This window comes from Epinephelus fuscoguttatus, linkage group LG7, assembly GCF_011397635.1.
Source record: "Epinephelus fuscoguttatus linkage group LG7, E.fuscoguttatus.final_Chr_v1".
Classification (NCBI taxonomy): Eukaryota; Metazoa; Chordata; class Actinopteri; order Perciformes; family Serranidae; genus Epinephelus; species Epinephelus fuscoguttatus.
The window spans coordinates 33,144,945-33,165,535 of NC_064758.1; the positions used below are offsets into that span (position 1 = coordinate 33,144,945).

A 20,591-nucleotide genomic window follows, 5' to 3' on the forward strand; every position below is an offset into this window, starting at 1 on the left:
GGCAGTAACAAGTACAAACTTGTTTCATTCACCTCTGTACATAGTTTTCTTTTTTTTTTTTTTAAACAGTTGATAATGTTATGTGTATCATCTCTATAGACTAAACGGTGAGTGAGCATTTCATGAACAAACAAGCTACAAGAAAATAAGAACACCAATTCCATTCATTTAAAAAGACAATACAAAATCCAGACATTTCTTTACATGAGCAATAACAATTCAAGTGCAAATATCATTATCAACTCTATGATACATCATAGCAAACTCTCGTTAAAAGGCAACAATAAAAAAACCAAAACAAAACAAAAAAAAAAACAGAAAACAAAAAAACTTATCAGGTTGCAGGAAAGAAGCTGATTCTTGGTGGGAGGGGGATTTTTGGGAATGAGGGCCAAGTGAGCGTGCTGGGATGCTGCCTGCTGGCGTATAATGTAACACACGGAGATACTGGAGACTAAATGTACAGAATCTGAGAACTGCATAGAGGAATTTCAAACTGACATGAGATGGCTTGGCCCAGCATCGCCCTCAAGTTTGACAATGTGGTCAAAATCCCTTTGTGTCATCCTAAAGTTTAGGTACATCATATAAAGTGTACCACCTCACTTATTTTTATTTACATGAGTGGGGACGAAATAGTCAGAGAGCAAGTGTTGACTCAATTTAATTTCTTTCAGAGGGTTGAATGTACAGGATGGGGTGTTGGGATTATCTGTACCAATTTGACTGCAGTGGTGGTGCTAATGAATTTAAAAGAACAGTCTGTAAATTTTGGGAAATACTTTTACTTTCTTCCAGGGAGTCCTTCCTGCAGCCCGATACACCAGCTATACGCAAGTTCCCTCTTACGTTAGGGTGCGAAATCCACAGTGAATGATATGTTAAAACCAGTTGCACCTTGGCCCCCAGGAACACCGCTTAGCCTTACTTTGATTTCCTCTAGTGGCCACTTATTGCAGCAAAAAATGCCTGACAGGACACCTCAGACTGCAAACAAGGTCAATTATGACTTTCTATTGAGAATTTTTGACCTACGGAGGTTTTATATTCGAAAAATGTTCCTTGAGCCGAGAAAAGAGATTTAAAATCAGTCTATGAGCCGGGTAGTAACTTGTAGGCGTAGCCGATGGGGTAAACTCTACTGCGCATATTCATTGGCCCGCATACTGCGGAAGTAAACCTGTAAGCTAGAAACTTTTTTGGCAAATGCACCCGATGAGCAATTCCATTGGACAGACTGGGTGCCATCTTGGGGTCTGGTATCTAGTTGTTATCTATCTGTGGTTGCACCATAGAGACGCAAGGTTCAGGCTACTTTGGCATTAAGTCCACACTATCTAAATCACTGTTGCAGAAAATGACATTTTCACTTCCTGTGGCCAATCAGTGAAAAGCACTGCTAGGCAGATGAAATTGTAATGTTATAACGAACGCATCATGATTACCTACACTGGCAAATTGTTAGAAATGGTGTAGTTTTCATCTATAATTATACCTCTATCTGCTTGCAGAGGATATTTGTTATTGTCCATTTACTTGTGTTATTTTATGCGTACGCACTTGATTTTGCATGTTTACAGAAACCCCCGTTCTATTTCTAGCATTTCTATTGAGTATAAATGACATAAGATCACCGAGGGTTTATTCTTTCACAAAAAACATGTTGCCGATACAAAACAGCCGGTATAATTAGCTCCTCATACTCCAGTTATCCCACGTTTCAAAACTATACAGAATGACAACCTCTATTTTATGGAGGACTTTAAACCTACCAAGGGCTAGGTGTAAGATTTAACGTGGCTGTATTTCAGTTGGTGCAAACCTTAAAATGTTAGTAGCACGTTAACTCCAACCAATGTTACACTGATTTACGTTCAAACCGGGGTAAGTTTGAACTCGCTTGTAGCTGGTGCAACCCAGTGCGGTGCTGGAGTCTTTGAGGTTGCTAGGCAACTCCCTAGAAGTAGTGCTACAAAAACCCCTGCATTTTAACATTTAAGTTACTGTAGTGATTAAACAAACAAGATGTAATGTGTTGATTAGTGAGTTTTCGAGGTGCTGGCAGGCAGATTTATTTACCTGTTGAACAGAGCCATGCTAGCTGTTTCCAGTCTTTGTGCTAAGCTAACGGTCTCATGGCGGTAGCTTTATATTTACTGATCAGATGAGAGTGGTGTCAGCCTCATTTAATCTCCAGAAAGAAAGCGAGTAGGCGTATTTCCCAAAACACTGAACATTTCCTTTAACTACTTAGCAAATCCTGACATGAAGCAAAGTGTTAGATTTTTAAAACTTAAATCATTTTACCCTGTTTTGGTCGCTGTTTTGAACTCAAAGAATATTTTTTTTACACACGAAATACTCAGTTTTTATTACATTTTTTTGACACTATACATATTTTTTTTGTGTTTCTCTGGATAAGAGCAGTTACACGTTGAAACCTAAACATCTTCTGCCCATTGTGACTGATAAATATTTAATACAGTGAGTCTCAACAAGAATGCAGCCTTAAACACATTTCACAAGCTTCATTGTGGGTCTCAATAGTGTGTAAGAAAATTGAGATGTGTTTTTATTCATTGCACTTTGTACTCAAAAGGTAGGATGATGGGCTTTAAATTTAGTGCACAAAACAAAGTGACCCGCCCCTTTTTTTGGGCGGTCTTTGGAAGAGCTGTCTTCATTGGGACAGAACAAAACATGAGCGGGGTGTTTGAAGGGGTCACTGGGTGTCTTTGGATTTGAGACTGGTGGGGCAGAAAGTGATTTTACGGGTCCTGCGTAAAGAAATTTAGGATTAAAGAATTCAACCCTCGTCTAATTTATTTTCATTATTTACAAGATTGAAATAAAAACACGATAAAACTGGTAGTCCACAGACAGACGATGTGAGATTATCAACTTACTGTGTGTAAGAACTAAAGTATTTCAGGCGTGGAGCTTCCTTTAGTTTTAAACCTAGAGACTATTAGTGTGTCGAGTACATCAGAAAGACAATATGAGATTGAAGAATTAAAGTGACCTTTTAAAAGAAGCAGCAAACATAATGTCCCTCAAAGACATTTCTCTCTCTCTCTCTCTCTCTCTCTCTCTCTCTCTCTCTCTCTCTCTCTCTCTCTCTCTCTCTCTCTCTCTCTCTCTCTCTCTCTCTCTCTCTCTCTCTCCCTCTCCCTCTCCCTCTCTCTGAGACATGTTCCACTAGACATCACATTATCTCATTTCTGTGGCTCTCACAATTATAAGTTTGTTATTCATCTCCCAAATGTCCACTATGTTCCTGGAACGATAAACCACCTGTTTGTATTTGCTTTGAGTTGAAAAAAATAAAAGAGCAACAGAAATAATCTTAAGGTTGGAAAACGTCAGCACAGTCTAGACAGATGGAACAAAACATAGATTAACTGTTTTAACAGTAAAACCCTTGGAAACTGCTCTAAGAGCTCAAATATAGTAAGGCTTTGAATGACCTGGAACGCAGCTGCGACATGAATTGAACAACTGCTCCTCCTCGAGGACAGCACACAGACACTGAAGATGGAACCAGGGTTACACAACACTTACACAACACTTACAGTCATACTTAATGGTAGGAGTTGGAGCTGGAACTCACACCGCTCATTTTAGCAAATACAATGACAAGCTTGATCAAGCTCAAACCGCGCACACAAAACGTCACTCCTACTGTCTGAAATAGGCGTTTCTATTGTTTGTTTTTTGTGGTTGCATTGCACAACAGAAACCAAACCCACTCACGTACTCTACATCCCCACTAAATGCTTGAGCTCGGGACTGCAGACCTGCGCTGAATGCAAACTGCCAAAAAAAAAACCTAAAACACAAATTGTCAGTATTTCTCAGGTCTGCATAGTGTTTATTGTCAAAGCCTATGGAAAATAAGAGAGTGTAAACATACTAGTATGTTCTTAAGTCCTGTGAGAGTTGTGGGATGTGGCCTGTAAGGTGGAGGGGGATGTCAGGGGGGAGGAGGTGGGGGTCACGATCCGGTGCTTCAGCAGCTGTGCGAGCTTTACTTGTATGGCCGCAGGAAAGCCGACACTTTGCTGCTTATGAGGCGAATGAAGGAGCGAGGAAGCATCTCGTTGGACTCCCGAGTGGTGTACTTAAAGTAGTTGTTTGGGTGAGCCAGCACATCAAAAAGAGTCTTAATCAGTTTTTTATCCTGTGGGGAAGAACAGACGGGTGTGAACACCACACTTCAATGCATATCGTCATCCTTAATAATAGTTTGAGTAACATTTGAGGCTATTACCCAAGGTTGGAAAACAAATTGCACACCTACTACATGACGACATTAGCAGATCTTTTCAATATTCGTCTGACTCATGCAAGTACTACTGTTTGTTGGCAACAGCTTTGTGTATCCTAATAACATCTTAAAGGTACAGATTATTGGTTGACTGAGTCACCTCTCACAGGTGGTCTTCTGTACCAACATGAAATGAACATAGTGAGAAGAAGATCTGCTAACCTTGAGGATTTCTTGATGGTTTTCTGAGGCGTAGAGTCTTCCATCTCGCACTATGTCCTCTACCAGCTGTTCATAGTCCTCTGAATTTAAAAGAAACACGAGACACAATTATAACTTGACATGTTATGAAATGATATAAACAGGCTGTGTGTGTTCACAACAAGTTAGGTGGTGAAATAAATAATAGGCTGTGTCAAAAACATGTTGAGAAATTCTTTGACTTATCACCTGTTGGACATTAATACAGACCGTTTAAAGATGCAGTTGGTAACTTTTATAAAAATTGTTTTATTTGCTGATGTTTTTGATGGCATTTGCAAGTGTCCACAGCATCTGAACATAAACAACCAATTAGAGCCAGGGAGTCTCTAAAGACCTGACAGCACACCAACAGCGAATCAAAAAACAGCCCCTATTATTTCCAATGTACAACCTCACATCGGCAGTGGCTAGACACATGTCTGCACTCCTGGGGTCCGTCCCAAGTCTCTTAATTTTATAGTGCTACTGCTAGCTCCTCGCTTGAACCAGAAGTTGTTCGAGGTCCACCATCTTCTAGGCCATCCCAAGTCTCTTATTTGTGCAGCGAGGAGCTAGCGCTGGGAGCTAGCAGCAAGCTTTAAGCAGCTACGAGCTAGGATGGTCGAGAGCTTCCTATCTGGAAGAGTTTTTCAGCTGAACGCCATGACGTATAAATACCCGCCCTCTACATCTGGCACATTTGAACGAGATGGCGGAGAAACAGCGCAAGTGTACCCGTTACATGCATTCTTTGCAAAGAAATGCTGTAATTCACATGCCTACGTGACTACAAAGAGTAACGTTAATGATATTTTGTGCAAAACTGTCATGTTGTAATTAAGTTTATTTCATTCACAACCCGTTGCGGTGTTCAGCGGACTGTCGGTGACGTGTGGCTGTTAAATGTGCAGCTGCTCATGTCCAGAACCACAAGTGTTGATGTAACAGCACGCACGCATGCACACACACACACAAACACATTTGCCCATCATTAATTGTCCTGCATGTCATGTGAGTGGAATAATGTAATATTAATTATTAATATTATTACTTTCATTAATGTTGTTGTAAGCTACTGTCATTACCGTCTGTCCTGCATATATATCTCTCTCTCTCTCTCTCTCTCTCTCTCTCTCTCATATGGATTACTGTTAATGTATTATGTTGACCTGTTCTGTATGACATCTATTGCACGTCTGGAAGAGGGATCCCTCTTCAGTTGCTCTCCGTGAGGTTTCTACCGTTTTTCCCTGTTAAAGGGTTTTTTGGGGAGTTTCTCCTGATCAGCTGTGAGGGTCCTAAGGACAAAGGGACGTCGTATGCTGTAAAGCCCTGTGAGGCAAATTGTGATTTGTGATATAGATATATAAAACTGACTGATTGAGGCAGACTGACAGGTCTGATATGTCTTATTCACTCAGCAGCTGACTTGTTGAATGATGCCGAGTGGATTTAATAATAATGATAATAATGATGATGATAGTAATAATGATGCTCATCACAGTGACAGTGGAATAGCAGGGCTACAGACCGTTCTGTAATTGCACAAACTTCGGCAAATGACTGAATAACAATGGTAATACATGCAAAAGTGTGTGACCAGAGGACCAGGGCGTGGGGGTTACTGTTTTGGTCAGTGAATATAATGAGACCTGGGATGTACCCATAGTAACGCCAGATGCTGGCTGCTTTACGGAGCAGATCCAGCAGTGCCGCCGTCATCAGGAATGGACGTCGCTTCACGTGACGCTTCAGTGGAAAGGACGTCTCATGTCTTTTTACCGACAATGCTCGCTCATTGCTCCTAGCGCTAGCTCCTCACATTTTTTCCCAGGTGGGAGGGGCTAAACAGCTAGCAAAGTCGGCTAGGTAAGATAACTAGCAGTAATTTAAGAGACTTGGGACGGACCCCTGGCCTTGCTGCCTCATGGCACTTTACACCACTGTCCTATTACCAGCCTCGCTGCCCCCAGAATTAATTGCATTTTCCCCTCACTCACTCTCTGCTTGTACATACTGTACCAGCTCCCATACCAGCTCGACTCCTTTCTTCACCATGGATGCATAAAGAGAACTCTGTCGCTGTCTCATGTCTGACAAAGACTGGTTGACAAGAGACAAGAAATATCCCGAGCTAAAAGACCCCTGATCCTGTCATTATAAAGACGATTACCAAAAAGATATTGTCTGGCAAGTCATAGCTCTGGGGAGCAGCTCTTCAGGTGAGCAATCAAGTTTAATTAGGGATTCTCCACACGTGATTTTAAGCTAACGCAGAGGTGAAATCTTTCTCAGTAAAAGTAGTAAGAACTATGTGTGGTCGTCTGTTGAATAGCTGCAGTGCGATGCGTCCAGGGGGAGGTGCCAGTGTATTTTTTAGCTTAATGCTGCGGTCAGTCATGTCAATCACTGTTTGTAAACTGCGGTCAAACTAGGCAGCGCTGATCAAATATGACACATGATATATGATATATGGCGGCAGTCGGTTTTGGCATAACAGTTTTCAACAGAACACAGACTCTCTCATTTACAGCTAAACAGTACACTACAATACGTTTCTGAAAACATCTGAGATAGAAATAGGTGATACAGATACAGAATCTTGATTCATATTTAATGAGCGCTGCCTAGTTTGACAGTTTGACCACAGTTCACAAGCAGTGACTGACAGCTGCGTTAGAGGCTCCTCGACTCTGACTGATTGTTTTCCTTCAAGTGCCGTAGAATTTTGCAAATGCCATTACAGGCACCAGGACAATGCTGAGTAACAAGTTTTTTTTTTTTTTCACACACCGTCTTATTTACTATTGTGTGGATGTCGTGACAGTTTCAGCAAATGTGGCAGTTATTTTTTTAAAGGTTACCAACTGAAGCTTTAATTTTAAATCTACAGTGTAACATACACTTTGTAACATACACTTTGTAACTCTGAGATTTTGACGTTTGTCCACATACAATGCAGTGGACAAAATTACTTTGATGCTCAAAGTTCTGAGAAATGTCTGTTACTCTGGTTGTTTTATTCTGTATGGAAGAGTCTTAGGGCTGGGTGCTAAGGGGGCAAATGCATTTTGAGAAGATCAGATCCCTCAACATTTAAGATACTGTGCAGGATTTTCCTTAAGAAAACAACAAAAACAACGTACAGACTCAAAGAAGTAATCCCTTCTAATCATAACTTAAACCCCACTCTCAGTTTGTGGTAATGTATATTTATTCAGAGACCCTCTGCCTGTATTTTCTTGTTATTTTCTGAGTTCAGGATGTTTATGGGCGTGCACCTCCGGCGCTTGGATAAGGTCAGGGCTTAATAAAAACGTAGCAACCAGCTGCCAGCCTGTAAGCAGCAAGCATCCAAGAGATACACTGCAGTAAGAACATGCAAATATAGTGAGGTGAAATGCCAAATGAGAATCTGGGTATGGCGCTTACTTTCACTGGCGAGCTGGATTCCTGCATAGTATACCTTTTTTAAAGTCGAACTTTTGAGAATATATTAAACTACTAGCGTTAGTGTTGACAGCTGCCTCTACAAAATGCTTTGTGTGCATGAATTCGTGAAACTGTACTTCAGAATTGGTTTTATTAACAAGAAGATTGTTTCTCTTTAATGCAAATTCACAATCTGGTAATAGGTATTAGGGCTTTAAAGAGACTGTGCTGAAAATTGCAGAAGGAGAAACCACAAATTTGGAGGGGGTGACTGCATTTGTGCAGTCTGCAATAGCTGGTAATGGACGGATGTATGGTTAGGGTATCTGTGGTGACGACTGATTCAAATACAGGGAGGATATGTCATATGATTGCATCACAAGACACAACTTGATGGACCGAAAGGAGCTGATTTTATTCACAAAATTTTGACTTTATTCTCAAAATGCAAAACAAATCTTCCTCCTCCGATTTAGTTTTTCTTGTGCCTGCAAATCATATTAAAGTTTGAATTTATTCTCTAAATGCAAAGTAAAAAAAAAAAATATATATATCATCTTCCAATTTTTTTTTGCCTGATCCTAATATTACGAAATATCAATTTAATAGTGGTGTGCTTCCACCGTATTTGTTCTTTTAAGTCTAATTAAATACATTTTTAATTATTTGTATTTTATATTTTTTGTAATATATTTATTTGTAAAATAATAATTTTGTATTTTATTTCATCTTGTGATGTTCTGTGTAACTGGCTTTAAAAATGCTATATAAATAAAGTTTTTATGACATATTGAAGTCAGAACTTTAATTAAAGTTGAAATTCAATTTTAGGAAACTGAAGAATTTTTGTGAACAATAGAAACACAAGCACACACAAAGAGAAGACAGATAGGTGTATATACGCAGCTAGTGTGATAAATGAGCTGGCTACGTACCATCATAAGTAACATAGGGGATCTGAAAGCCTCTGGCGCTGTTGGCCTCATTGGACTTGAAGTTAATCCAGAGACGTCTGGAGCGAGCGGTGAAGGCAATGGGCCGCTCATATGTCTGACACGTCTCGTAGGTGGTGATGGATGTGGCCGACCCTGGCAGGGGCACAGAAAGGACAATGGTGACTAATCAGGTTTGTATGACACAGTTATAAATCCTAAATCCCACTGACACATCGACCAGACAGAGAGACACTCACAGTTCTTCCTCATAACCAGCACATCTCCGCACTCATCCTCCGAGGGCAGGAAAATCTCCGGCACCACAATCAGGATCTTGCGCTTGCTGGGCGGGTTGATGTTCCAGATACACTCCACATTAGCAGGGTAATTCCCGGGATAGTTAGGTGACTCAATGTAACCCATGAATTCACCCATCTCACCACCACATTGCCTGTCTAGACATACACCAACAAAACAAATTAATCTCCAGCTCATAATTAAGAAATCTGGAAACTCAAAACAGTAATTTTCATACTCACTCTTGCATTGCGAGACACTTGTGGCACCATCAAAATCTGTGGTGGTGTTGCCAGGGCAGGAAATGCAGTAGTTCTGTCTGAACTCAGTCTGGTACGTCCCCACTGGGCAGCGGATACACCGGTGTACCGTGGTGTTGTAGTAATGACCCGGAGAACACTGAACTGCAGGGTAGACATGACAATGTACATTAAGTGGGAAAAGTTTGGCAAATTATTTGAGTATTTACTGAGTGATTAAAAAGAGCACAAGCTGACCTTTGACTTCACAATCATGGAAGGAGCTGGCACCTTCCCGCTTGGTGCCCAGTCCTCCCCCACAGGGGAAGCAAAGGGTCCGTCCTAAATCTGGTTGGTAGGTGCCCTGTGGGCATGGCTGACAGGGTTTGAACCCATCGCTGGAGAAATACCCCGTATGACACTGGCCTAGATTAGATTTGCAGAGCAGGGAGAGAGGGTTTACTAAGGACATCAGCCTCTCACAGGATCAGGAATACATGTTTCACATTGTGCCTGAGAGTTTAAACTAGGCTACCTGCACAGGAGGAGATGTTTCGTGCCCCGACAGGCCCGTGGCCGTCACTGCCGGGGCAGAGGTCACAGGCCAGCTGCCCCTCCTTCTCCTGGAAAGTGCCGGGCGGACACTGGACACAGCGCTCCTGCTCACCATGGTAGTAAGACCCCGATGAGCATCTGACTGAGAGAATATCGACAACGGCTCCGGTCAGAGAGGACACACTTCACTTTAATCAGTTCAAAGATATAAGGGACAGTTCACTTCAAAATCAAAAATACATATTTTTCCTCTTCCCTGTAGTGCTGTTTATCAGTTTAGATAAACTACAAACTCAATGCTAAAATGTATAATTTAAAATAACACCATTATGATAATGTAAACAAAAACTGAACATACTGTAAACGTCTTCCTGACAGTTGACTTTTAGGAAGGACAGTTGTATTAGAATTCATTTAACTGTGCAGGTGTCCCTAATAAAGTGGACACTGAGTATATACTACTGTCTCACAAGACATTAATGCAGATTATGACACCATAAATTAAGACTTGATATTGTACATACATAGCTATAGGTCACTTCACATACATGTCATCCTTATTGTTAACCTGTTTGTGTTTTTTCCATTGTATATATTTTGATATTTGCACTCTTTTCTACTTTGTACTGTAACTGCTGCACAACAATTTCCCTCCCAATAAATACATTTCTATCTTATCTTCACTTGGGTTATATTACATTCAGGAAACGGTCATTGTTCTTTTAGTTCTTTAATCTAATACATTTAGACCTCACAGTAAAACAGCTCATCTAACACTCCCGGTCTCTGGTCTTACCACATCGGCCATTGTCTCTCTCCCAGCCTGGGCCGCAGTTCTCCTGAATGGGAGCAGCCTGCGGAAGTTTCTGTGCCACCTCGTATTCCAAACCAGCGACTCGGATCAGGAAGCGCTCCTGGTTGATGGACTTCTTCAGAGCCTTGATATACGTCTTAACCTGCTTCTCCATGCGTTGTCTCAGGCAGCTCAGATTGCAGCTCCCTGTTTAAGGGTCAGTAAAACAGTTTCAGTCACAAGTACACAGAGATCCTAAAATCACATATTTAGATTCAATCTTAAAAATGAGATATTACCATGTGCTGGACATTTAGGTTGCATAAATAATCTGTTGGCTGTACAGTCACATAAGCACAAGGTCAACACAGGCAGAAACTGCTGTAAAGGTACTGATTTTAATGAGATGTCTGACCTGTAGTGTCTCCGGGTTTGACCTCAGCTTCCAGCTCCAAAGTAATGCGTGTCACTTCTTTGTTGGCGGGGTTACGAGCACGTCGCCCTTTAGCTTTCTTAGAAGAGTCACATTTGAGATTAACAAATGTCACCAGGCAGTTGCTGCAGGGCTGACTCCCTCCTGTGGACAGCACGATATTAGTAAACTCCAATCACACAATAATATTTAATGTTGATGAATGTTTGACAGTGAAGGTCTATAGTTTCTTGGGAGCTTTGACTCAAGGGTAGCAGATACGACACAAGGATACTAAATACATTTTATTACATATTTACATATATTGGGGCTAATTATTGTTTTCTTTATTAATTCATCTTCTGATTATCTTCTTGATTTATAGACTAATTTGTTTTGTCTGTAAAATATCAGAAAATTATAAATATACACAATGTAGTTTGCCAGAACCAAACTGATGTTTGTGCAGAACACAGCACACCACTACACATTCAAGGATATGAAGGAAGTTTGGGTGGAAAAATCTAACCTGCTACCTCATTACAAATAAAATAAAGAGTCAACAAGCTGGTTCACAACAATCATCTTGGCAGATACATGGGAACAGATGAACCCACCCACACATTTTTGGGGGGAATGTCACACATTACACTCATTCTGGGTCAGTGTGAATGTTACAATTAAAGAAATTCTGGTACAGATACACAATATTGGAATTTTTGCTGATATCCGATATGCTGATATAGATAGACGTCTCTTCTATAGTGGAATTAACATCATATTGTGCATGTACACTCTTATCATGATGGCCCACCAGCAGATGGAGACATGACATACAATACTTTTCAGTGTATGTGATATTCATTCATTGTGCACATTAAGAAAAAGCATGTTGGCCAATTCTGATCGCATTTTAAAGCCAATATTGCCTGATACAGATGACGTACCGATATTACTATGCATCCCCAAATTCTGGTAGATGCAGGACCTAAGGGATGCAAAGTTATGTACCTTTTAAATATAAATGATTGTGTCATTGATGATTAAAGACATTTACCCAAGATATTAGTGATCACAAGCAAAAGGCAATCACAAGGATGTGGGACAAGACTGACCCCCCTACTATAGAAAAATGGTTTAAAATAGAGAAAATAGAGAAAATGTTTTTGATAGTAAATAGAAGAAATGAATGGTTTATGACACAGCGGAAAATGCTCATGGACTAACTGATGTTTAAACTTCAAGATACTAGATTAATATGTTGGTGAAGATTCTCAGTCATCCAGGTCATGGTAATCCTAAGTGCTCTATCGTTTGCAACTTAAGTTTCTTGAAGATGTTTCACCTCTCATCCAAGAGGCTTCTTCAGTTCTTTCACATGATGACCGGGTGGGTCAATGACTCACATGTGACCTCAATGACTCTGTAAGGGCTCACATCCACACAAGGCTTAAAGCCTGCGACCCTGCACCTGTCCTTTAGAACTGAAGAAGCTTCTTGGATGAGAGGTGAAACGTCTTCAAGAAACTCAAGCAAGTCCAGCTTCCAACAATATAGCACTAAGAACAGATACATATATGACCTTCTTCGATAATGAACATTTGTAAATTTTGTTTTTTTTCTCTATCTTCTGACTGTATAAAAAAAGTCCTGAATTAATATATATACTACTTGTGGTTGTATGCACAAACTCAATAAACATTAATGCTTAAAAAAAGAAAAGAAAAGAAAAGAAAAGGAACCAAATTACTTGTCTGGTCACAGCAACAGTATAAAAACCAAAAATATATATCTTATATGACAAAGAAAAATGGCAAATCCTCCCATTTACGCAGCTGGCACCAGCTGTTGGGCATTTTTGCTTGAGAAATTATTAAAACAATTAATTTATCAAAATAAAAATTGCCACTAAATGTATAGTTTCAGCTCTAAACTACACTGTACACCCCTTTAGATTTCTATAAATAATAGCATATGCAAACAGATGAAGACAGACCTGGTCCAAGTGTCCGTCCTCTGTCCTCTGTCCTTCCGGTCAGCTTCGGGTGCAGGTGACATTTGGCGTTTTTAATCTTGAAAGACGCCGTCTGCTTCACTGGAGGGGCCAGAGTCTCTACAGACAAACAGAGCACAGTGGGTAGGAGCACACAGTAACATCAAACAGTGACCGACTGAGTGTTGAGAAGTGTTTGATTCTAGAAATCAGCGAACCTATGCAGCTCTGACTGCTGCTGGAGTTGAGCCTGGCAGGAGACTTCCCTCTGAGGATGGGGATACCACAGCTGACTGAGTAGCTGTTGTCAGACTCTGCAAAAGGTCACACACAAACAAAACAAGTTAAGCAGCAATACATTTTTAATTAAAGGAACAGTGTGTAAAATTTAGGGGGATTTAGCGGCATCTAGTGGTGAGGACTGCAAATTGCAACCAGCTGAAACTTCTGGTTAGAAGTTTTTTCAATGTCATTTCCTGTTAGCCTATATTTGAAATATGAAAATTCTGCTTTCTTTGATTTGAGGTACAGTGACAAATTTAGGCCAAAGCAAGTGTAATTTTCAAGATAGAAAGATCAACTTGGGCTCAAACTGAAGCTTATGAAATTGGGAAGTTTTCTATGTACAAGTGAAGCAGTAACATTAAACACAAAGTGATGAAAATAATAATTTTTGATGAGAATTAGTCAAACGGATAGTCATTTGTTTTGGGGATGTTGTGTGTGATATTTTGTAATGACATAGCAGCAAGCCCCAGAATTCTATTTTGCTACTTCGCCCTTTGTGTCAGGATACAACTTTCACACTTGTATGACTATTAATGCCATTGTAGTGCCCTGATATTTGCGTTTACATAATTTCGCCAGAAACATGCCCCAAAAAAAGAGGTTCTGGGCCCTCTAAGACCAAACGGCTAGAGTTGGGGGTGCTCGTTACCAACTCGATCTTATTGGCTCAGAACATTTTCCGCTGTCAGTACAATCGGAGGATCTCATTGGCAGGCAGCAGTGAGTGTCGACGTGGCAGGTATCTTGGTGAGTTCCTGCAGCTGGGTGGCGATGCCGGACTTCTGCAGCAGTAATGCCTGATGGTTCTCGACCAGCAGACTCTGGTGACTAGCGTTCTGCAGATCCTGGATCTGCTGGGAGCCCTGAGTTCCCAGAGTTCCAAGCAGTTGGACCACCGGGACCTGACCACCAGCGACCTCCTTCAATTTTTTGTTCAATGTTTTATCAATATTATTGCTGTTGATAATGGTGTATACTATTGCATCTGTCCCCAAAAGCTATTTATAAATGTGTTTTTAAAAGTGCAAAACAAATAAAGTTTACTATTATTATTATTATTACATTTCTGCCAATATATCCCCCTAAATCTTACACACTTGAACCTTAAAGACTTCTGTTTTGTGACATACCTGCCAGATAGTGAGCCTTAGAGGCACAGGTGAGAGAGCAGCTCTCTTTCTTGCCCGTTTTGCTGCAGGTCAGAGTGGCCTTTGGTGCCACCAGCCCGACAGGACATTTCACCAGCTCTGAGGGAAAATAAAAACCCACACAGAGTCACACACACTGTTGGTAAAGAAAGCTGACAGAGAGCGCGAAATCACCAAGGCTCCAGTATAAGGACACTGATGTGCTTTGAGTGTGTCAGTAGATTCACCACACGGGGGCAGTGCTGCTACGTACCAATACAGTCCTTCCTGTTCCAGTGCAGCTTGTACCCTGGTGGACAGGTACACTCGTAGCTCCCCAGAGTGTTGATGCAGCCGTATTTACAACCTCCACGGTTTATACTGCATTCATCAATATCTGTGAATAAATATTTTGACATATAGACATTTAGTGGTCACACAGAAGTGTCACTACAAGGACTACCTGGACACACCTTCTCTAAAATATAAAATGAGGAAAAGGATTTTCATTGACGCTGAGAAACAATGTGCTCCGTTAAAAGAGATCTGGAGTCAATTTTGTTGACTAAAACGAAAAGAGAAACTGGCTTATTAAGAACCAGCCCAGCTGTGAATGAGGAGTTCCTGAGAGGTCAGATCACTTCATCCTGTCACAGAGCCACATTCTAGGAAGATTAATGTGTTCGCGTGTAAACAGGAGTGATTCTTCGTTTTGATGTCGCCACATTCAATTTCATGGTCAAAACGTCTTTGCTCTTTCAGTGTGGAAGACTTGTGGTGAGCAGTAAATTATAATCACCTTTTCAAACACATGCTGAGCTAAAACCACTTAAAGCATCCGGGATCCAGATGCAGGCTCGCAGCCATCGACGCCAGACAGAAAATCAGTTTAGTGGGTAGAGCTGAGGATGCGGCAGGCTGCGGACAAGTGGCGGAGACATCGGGGCAGAGACTGAGATAATGGCAGTGATTGATGATCTGGCCCTCTGATATGAAATGCTCTTCCTTGTCTCATTCAATTATTCACCCTGAATAAAAACAGTCGACATGCCTCTGCTCTCCCTGAAGAGGATGATGACTTCATCAACAGCGACGTGTAGCCAGAGCTGCTTGGAAATGTTACGAGAGGTGCACTGCTTATCCTCTGCATCAAAGCACTCAATTTAAAGGACAAAGAACTCTAATGAATATCTGATGGCAGAGCAGCTCATCTGCCAGGAACTCTTGTTTTGACTTCTTTGTTCCTCCCATACTTGAAATGTAACCAAATAGACATGATCTGACCTTTCTCCAGAGCCTTTATTCTCTGTGTGTTCTTACAGAGGAGATGAGTCAAGAAGGAGGAAAACAAAAAAGACAAATTGACGTTTAGACTCAACAGTTGCTTTGTATAATTTGTGAGGAATTTCGGGATGGTTTGGGGGGAGTTCATGGAAATGTTGTCATCTGTAAATTTTAATCACTTTTGTGTACTTATTCATCAGCATCAGCAATTCCCAGTCCAAACATCGTAATTTGAGTTTTTAGAGGAATTTTCCCTGAATGCAATCTGGACACATGGAATTGTTGAGATATCAGCTTAATCTCTGTGTGGTTTTCAGGGTTTAAACTTCTGTCTGTCTTAGATCTATGCACACATACATGTGTCAGCACCAGAGGAAAGCATTCCTGTTGTGGCCAATGCTGGCAGGATCAAATAAGGTAAATTTGAAAAGTATTTAGTCACAACAGTTCCAACTCTGTTTTCTTACCAGATAAGCAAAAATGAGCGGCTTGTTCTGCTGGCTGAGACGGAGAATGGCTGGATACACTCTCACTTGGGAGGAATGTTGACAGTCCTTGGCACAATGCTTGACAGCAGGTCACTGACCTAATTGGGTTTGTTTAGGGTGAGTCTATTGTTAAACACTGAGCACAGCTTTCTGGATTGTTTGGCAGTTATATTTCAGCTGATAAACCACACAGGGAATAACATAACCTTGGTTATGGCCGGGAGTGAGAAAGTACAACGGGGAGCACCATAAATCTCGGGGGTTATCTAACAGTTCCGACAGTGCCGATGAAAAGCGGGGGGAAATCATTCATCACCTTCCCTCTCAACAATGGTATAGAGAGTCACTTACGCCTGACCATCTTCTCTCCACTCAGCAGCCCAGTGTGGCCTGATCACAGTCCATCATGGGAGTAAAAGCCCTACAAATCCAATTCTGGTGCTTCTATTACCCGAACTGACAGCTAATACAGCTGCCTGTGTGTGCAATGGATCCCATGAAGCCACTGGACCCATTCGAAATACAGCTTGTGTAATTCTAACCATACATACATACAGGGTGTGGATGAGATAAAAGCCCTTACAATATAATAACATCCAGCAGCATTACAACCATCTCTCTGACTCTGTAATAATACCCCAAGACACTGGCTCTCAATCTATGGTACGTCTACCCTTCCTCTAGTGGTACGTGGATCAATCTCCAAAATATTGAACAAAAAACTTCAAATGAAAATAGTTAAGGCTCATTTTTGCTCAATGTTAAATATGTATGCTGACACGGACAGCGTCTTCTGTCTGTACTTACGCCTTGTGTCCACTTACATGTGACCGGTTCCCCTTAGATCTGTAAACATACGGTTGATGCCTCTAGTGTCCAACACAAGGAAGTGCATTTCAATAATGGATGGATAGAAACGTGATAGAAACTACCTGTAGCCGTGGGGGAGAGGCTAAGTTTGTTGTTTTCAATATTCAGTAATTTGGTATATGTGCTTGGAACATTGCCTAGACAAAAGCAGGACCTGCCAGGTATATGGTGTGTTCTGTGAAATATGCCATTAAAAAGACGTATGAAAGGCTGAACGAGTCATAATGACAATCTGACTGTATATGAATAATAACCATATTTTAGCAGAATAACATTACTCAGATTCACAATGTGTAAAAACTAGATAAACAAGTTCTTTTTATTCATACAAACTCACTAGACAGTCAACAGGCAACTGAATTGAAGCAAATAGCCTGTTAGATAAGCTAGCACTGTCATATGGTCTTTCCGAAATCCACCGCTAAAGTTCAATTTTTTTTTTTTTATAAGAAGTCATTACAGAAACATTACAGAGGGGTTTTGCAAGCACATCAGATGTCACAGACATTCCCACAGGAATAAATGGACTTCCAGTTACCTTGTCTTCATACACATACGTAAGTGGAAACTAGACATTAGCTGATTTTGTCCGTATTTGCGCACGTTCTCTAAAAGCTTATGGATACAGACAAAATGGAGCAGCACCACTGGAAACCTGGGGGGCAGTGTTGCGTCGTTCAAGCAAGAAACAACATAGAAGTTTTAAAAATGGTGGAACAGAACAAATCCTTTATGTAGTGAAGAGAATTCATCGTCCATAAGTATTTAATGGCCTCACAGACCACCACTGTCTACAACCCTGCCTCTGATAAAAGGTACTTTATTACAACCTCTTCCACTGTTGCCATGTTTTTGGCTCTGCTCTCTAGTGCCATCTAGTGCATGTTTCTATGCCAACACAAAGGGCACATGGAGGTATGTGGGCAGTGAAGGTTACATTTAAAATCAATAGATCTATTTTCGTATAAAAGAGCCTTTAATCCATGATATCCCTGAAATGCAATTGTGATTAAGTTTTGCTTTTCCTGTAATATTTTTGTTTCAATATCAGCCTGCTAAGTTGTCACGCTCATGAACGTAGTGTGCACACACCACTGGTGTATAAAGAGAACTGGATACAGCATTGGAGATGAGGCCTCATTCATTCCAATGAAACTTGATCAGTGGCGCATGAAGCCAAAAAATTTAACTGCCGCGTAACACATTTCCCACATGATTGGCACTGCTTTCACGCTGTGTGAGCCGGCTACTTCCAGTTAAGTTTTCAACTCACTTAAATAGGGATAAATTGATTCAATTGGGCTGCTTTTCCAGACTTTCCAAATGTTACCAGACTGAATAGATCCTGATAGCAAAACAAGTCATTTTGTGGGGGTTGTGATGCTCATAAAAATGTATGTCTATAGGAAAAAAATTTTTTGGGCCACAGGGCATCAAGTGAGAGACATAACTCCACTGTTTGGCCACTACGAAAACTGGCTTCAAAGCCTGGGGCACTTCCTGGGGGCCTGGCGCATGCATCCATGATTACAGTAGTTACGAGCTAAACTGTGACATGTGTAAGCAGAGGTGAAATAAATGGTTTAAAAACACTGCAATCATGGCCCCAAACGGGAAGTATTAGGAAGAGAAGTGTGGATAAAAGAGGAGAATATTTTAAGAAGACCTGTCGAGACTGAAGTGGACGACAATCGAGCACAAATGTTGGTGGCTACTTAAGCAGCACCAGTAAGGTCTGCACTGCACATGATGAGGGGCTTGCCCTTGCTGTGTATCAGAGTTGTGTGGAAGAGTTTAAGTGCCAGTTCTAGTGCTGCCCCTTTGCACAGCATGTCTGTGGCAGACAACAGCCGACAAAATCTTGTGATGAGGAATAATCGTGCCTTCTGAGTGAACTGTCTGTAGCTGAATAGGGTAACTTCAGGCCTATGCTACTGTATTTTTTAACGTTCGTCTGTGCAGAGCCTGGTATATTCTGAGGTGGCATGCAGCTTAAAAAGTTTGAAAACTACAGCTTGAAGATGTTCCTCCTCCAGCACTTTTTAAGGGCATTTTTGCCTTTATTAGATTGTGGCAGTAGGAAACATGCTAAGGTCCTCAATTGGGCATGTTGCAGTAAGAGGGTGTAAATAACTGCTCTGTTGTGTTTGTGAAGACCTCACGATCCCACACTTTACATGTTACCGCTCTCTAGTCTCATTCCTTATTCTACATTCTGTTGCAACATTCCTGATCAGTAGACCTGTCAAACCACAGACAAAAAAACACAGAACAAATCACTGCAAAGCTATGTATTTCGAGTGCATATGCGCTGCCTCTCCCAGAACTACTGTGAGGCCCTGAGGCGCTGGAGACAGCAGCAGATTCTAACTGGTGATACACACTCCATCAAAGGGCCGCCGCAACACCCTGATGTGCTCTGGCGGGCCTCTTGCTGCCTGCCAGGCAGATCTGACGCGCCCCCACACACCTCCTCCTGACACCAAAGGCTGCCTCTGCTATCTGTTCCACACCAGAGTACTGTAGGTACCTGCTAATGTTTGATGAACATGGTCATACTCCAGCTTCAAGGACCATAACTGTGGTTTTTCATGTTTTAGTCCATTAACTACAGCACAAATTGCCAGAACACTTTACATTACAGTGTAGCAAAAGTTCTTTGATTGATTTCCTGCCTCCAAGGCAGCCACCTGCTTTAGCTCATTTCAATCGATTTGAAAATCAACTTGCAAAGACTTCAGACTGGCTTGAGAGGGATAATCCATCAGAGTCATTTAGTTACATCTTGTTATAGTACAAGAATGAAGCGGCATGCAGGGACCTTTCAATGTTTTTATTCTTTAAGGATGCTGTGACATCCAGAGTTAGAACAAAAACAACACACTGATTCTGTAACAACAATGGTTGTTTGTTTGTTTCTTGAGTATGATTATATTCCAATAAGGAGGACAACTCTCAAGGCTCAGATGAAGTGCAAATACTTCATTCTTTTGATGGATTGCCCTCCAATATGTTTAAAATTGACGAGTGAATTTGATTTTTCTCATTTTACTGACGTCACTCTCCTGCGCCGCTCAGATTACCAAATCAATTTCGAATTATGGGCACTATTTTGCAGGGCAGACCACGAAAATGAAATAGCAATGTCTTCTTTGTTTTCTTTTTGAGTATGGCATAAAATGTGCAGCTTTGAAGAATAAAATGCAAATGCAAATAGGTTGATTGATTATTAATTTTATTAATTAATTTTATTTATGAGTTTATGAGTTTAACCAAAGACCATTTGACTGACACAGCCATCCCTAGAGTCAGATTGCTAGCATGGTTCAAAATCAATGCCTGAAAAGTAAGAAACCAAACTTCAAGAC

At 41.0% G+C, this 20,591-nt stretch overlaps 1 protein-coding gene across 3 annotated transcripts in view; it reads right to left on the bottom strand.

Annotated features, from left to right (window-relative positions):
- Window positions 1-1,421: 1,421 nt before the first annotated feature.
- The window catches only part of scube3 (signal peptide, CUB domain, EGF-like 3), a 110,139-nt gene continuing 90,969 nt past the window's right edge, over window positions 1,422-20,591 (bottom strand). For all 3 annotated transcript variants that reach the window (XM_049580576.1, XM_049580577.1, XM_049580578.1), the window contains 13 exons: window positions 14,856-14,978; window positions 14,585-14,701; window positions 13,385-13,480; window positions 13,170-13,286; window positions 11,177-11,338; window positions 10,765-10,968; window positions 9,949-10,110; window positions 9,672-9,839; window positions 9,417-9,578; window positions 9,135-9,332; window positions 8,878-9,030; window positions 4,490-4,569; window positions 1,422-4,180 (listed from right to left, as the gene is read on the bottom strand). In XM_049580576.1, coding sequence (XP_049436533.1) covers window positions 4,028-4,180; window positions 4,490-4,569; window positions 8,878-9,030; window positions 9,135-9,332; window positions 9,417-9,578; window positions 9,672-9,839; window positions 9,949-10,110; window positions 10,765-10,968; window positions 11,177-11,338; window positions 13,170-13,286; window positions 13,385-13,480; window positions 14,585-14,701; window positions 14,856-14,978 — 1,895 coding nt within the window. In that variant the 3' untranslated portion in view covers window positions 1,422-4,027. The remainder of the gene's footprint in view (window positions 4,181-4,489; window positions 4,570-8,877; window positions 9,031-9,134; window positions 9,333-9,416; window positions 9,579-9,671; window positions 9,840-9,948; window positions 10,111-10,764; window positions 10,969-11,176; window positions 11,339-13,169; window positions 13,287-13,384; window positions 13,481-14,584; window positions 14,702-14,855; window positions 14,979-20,591) is intronic.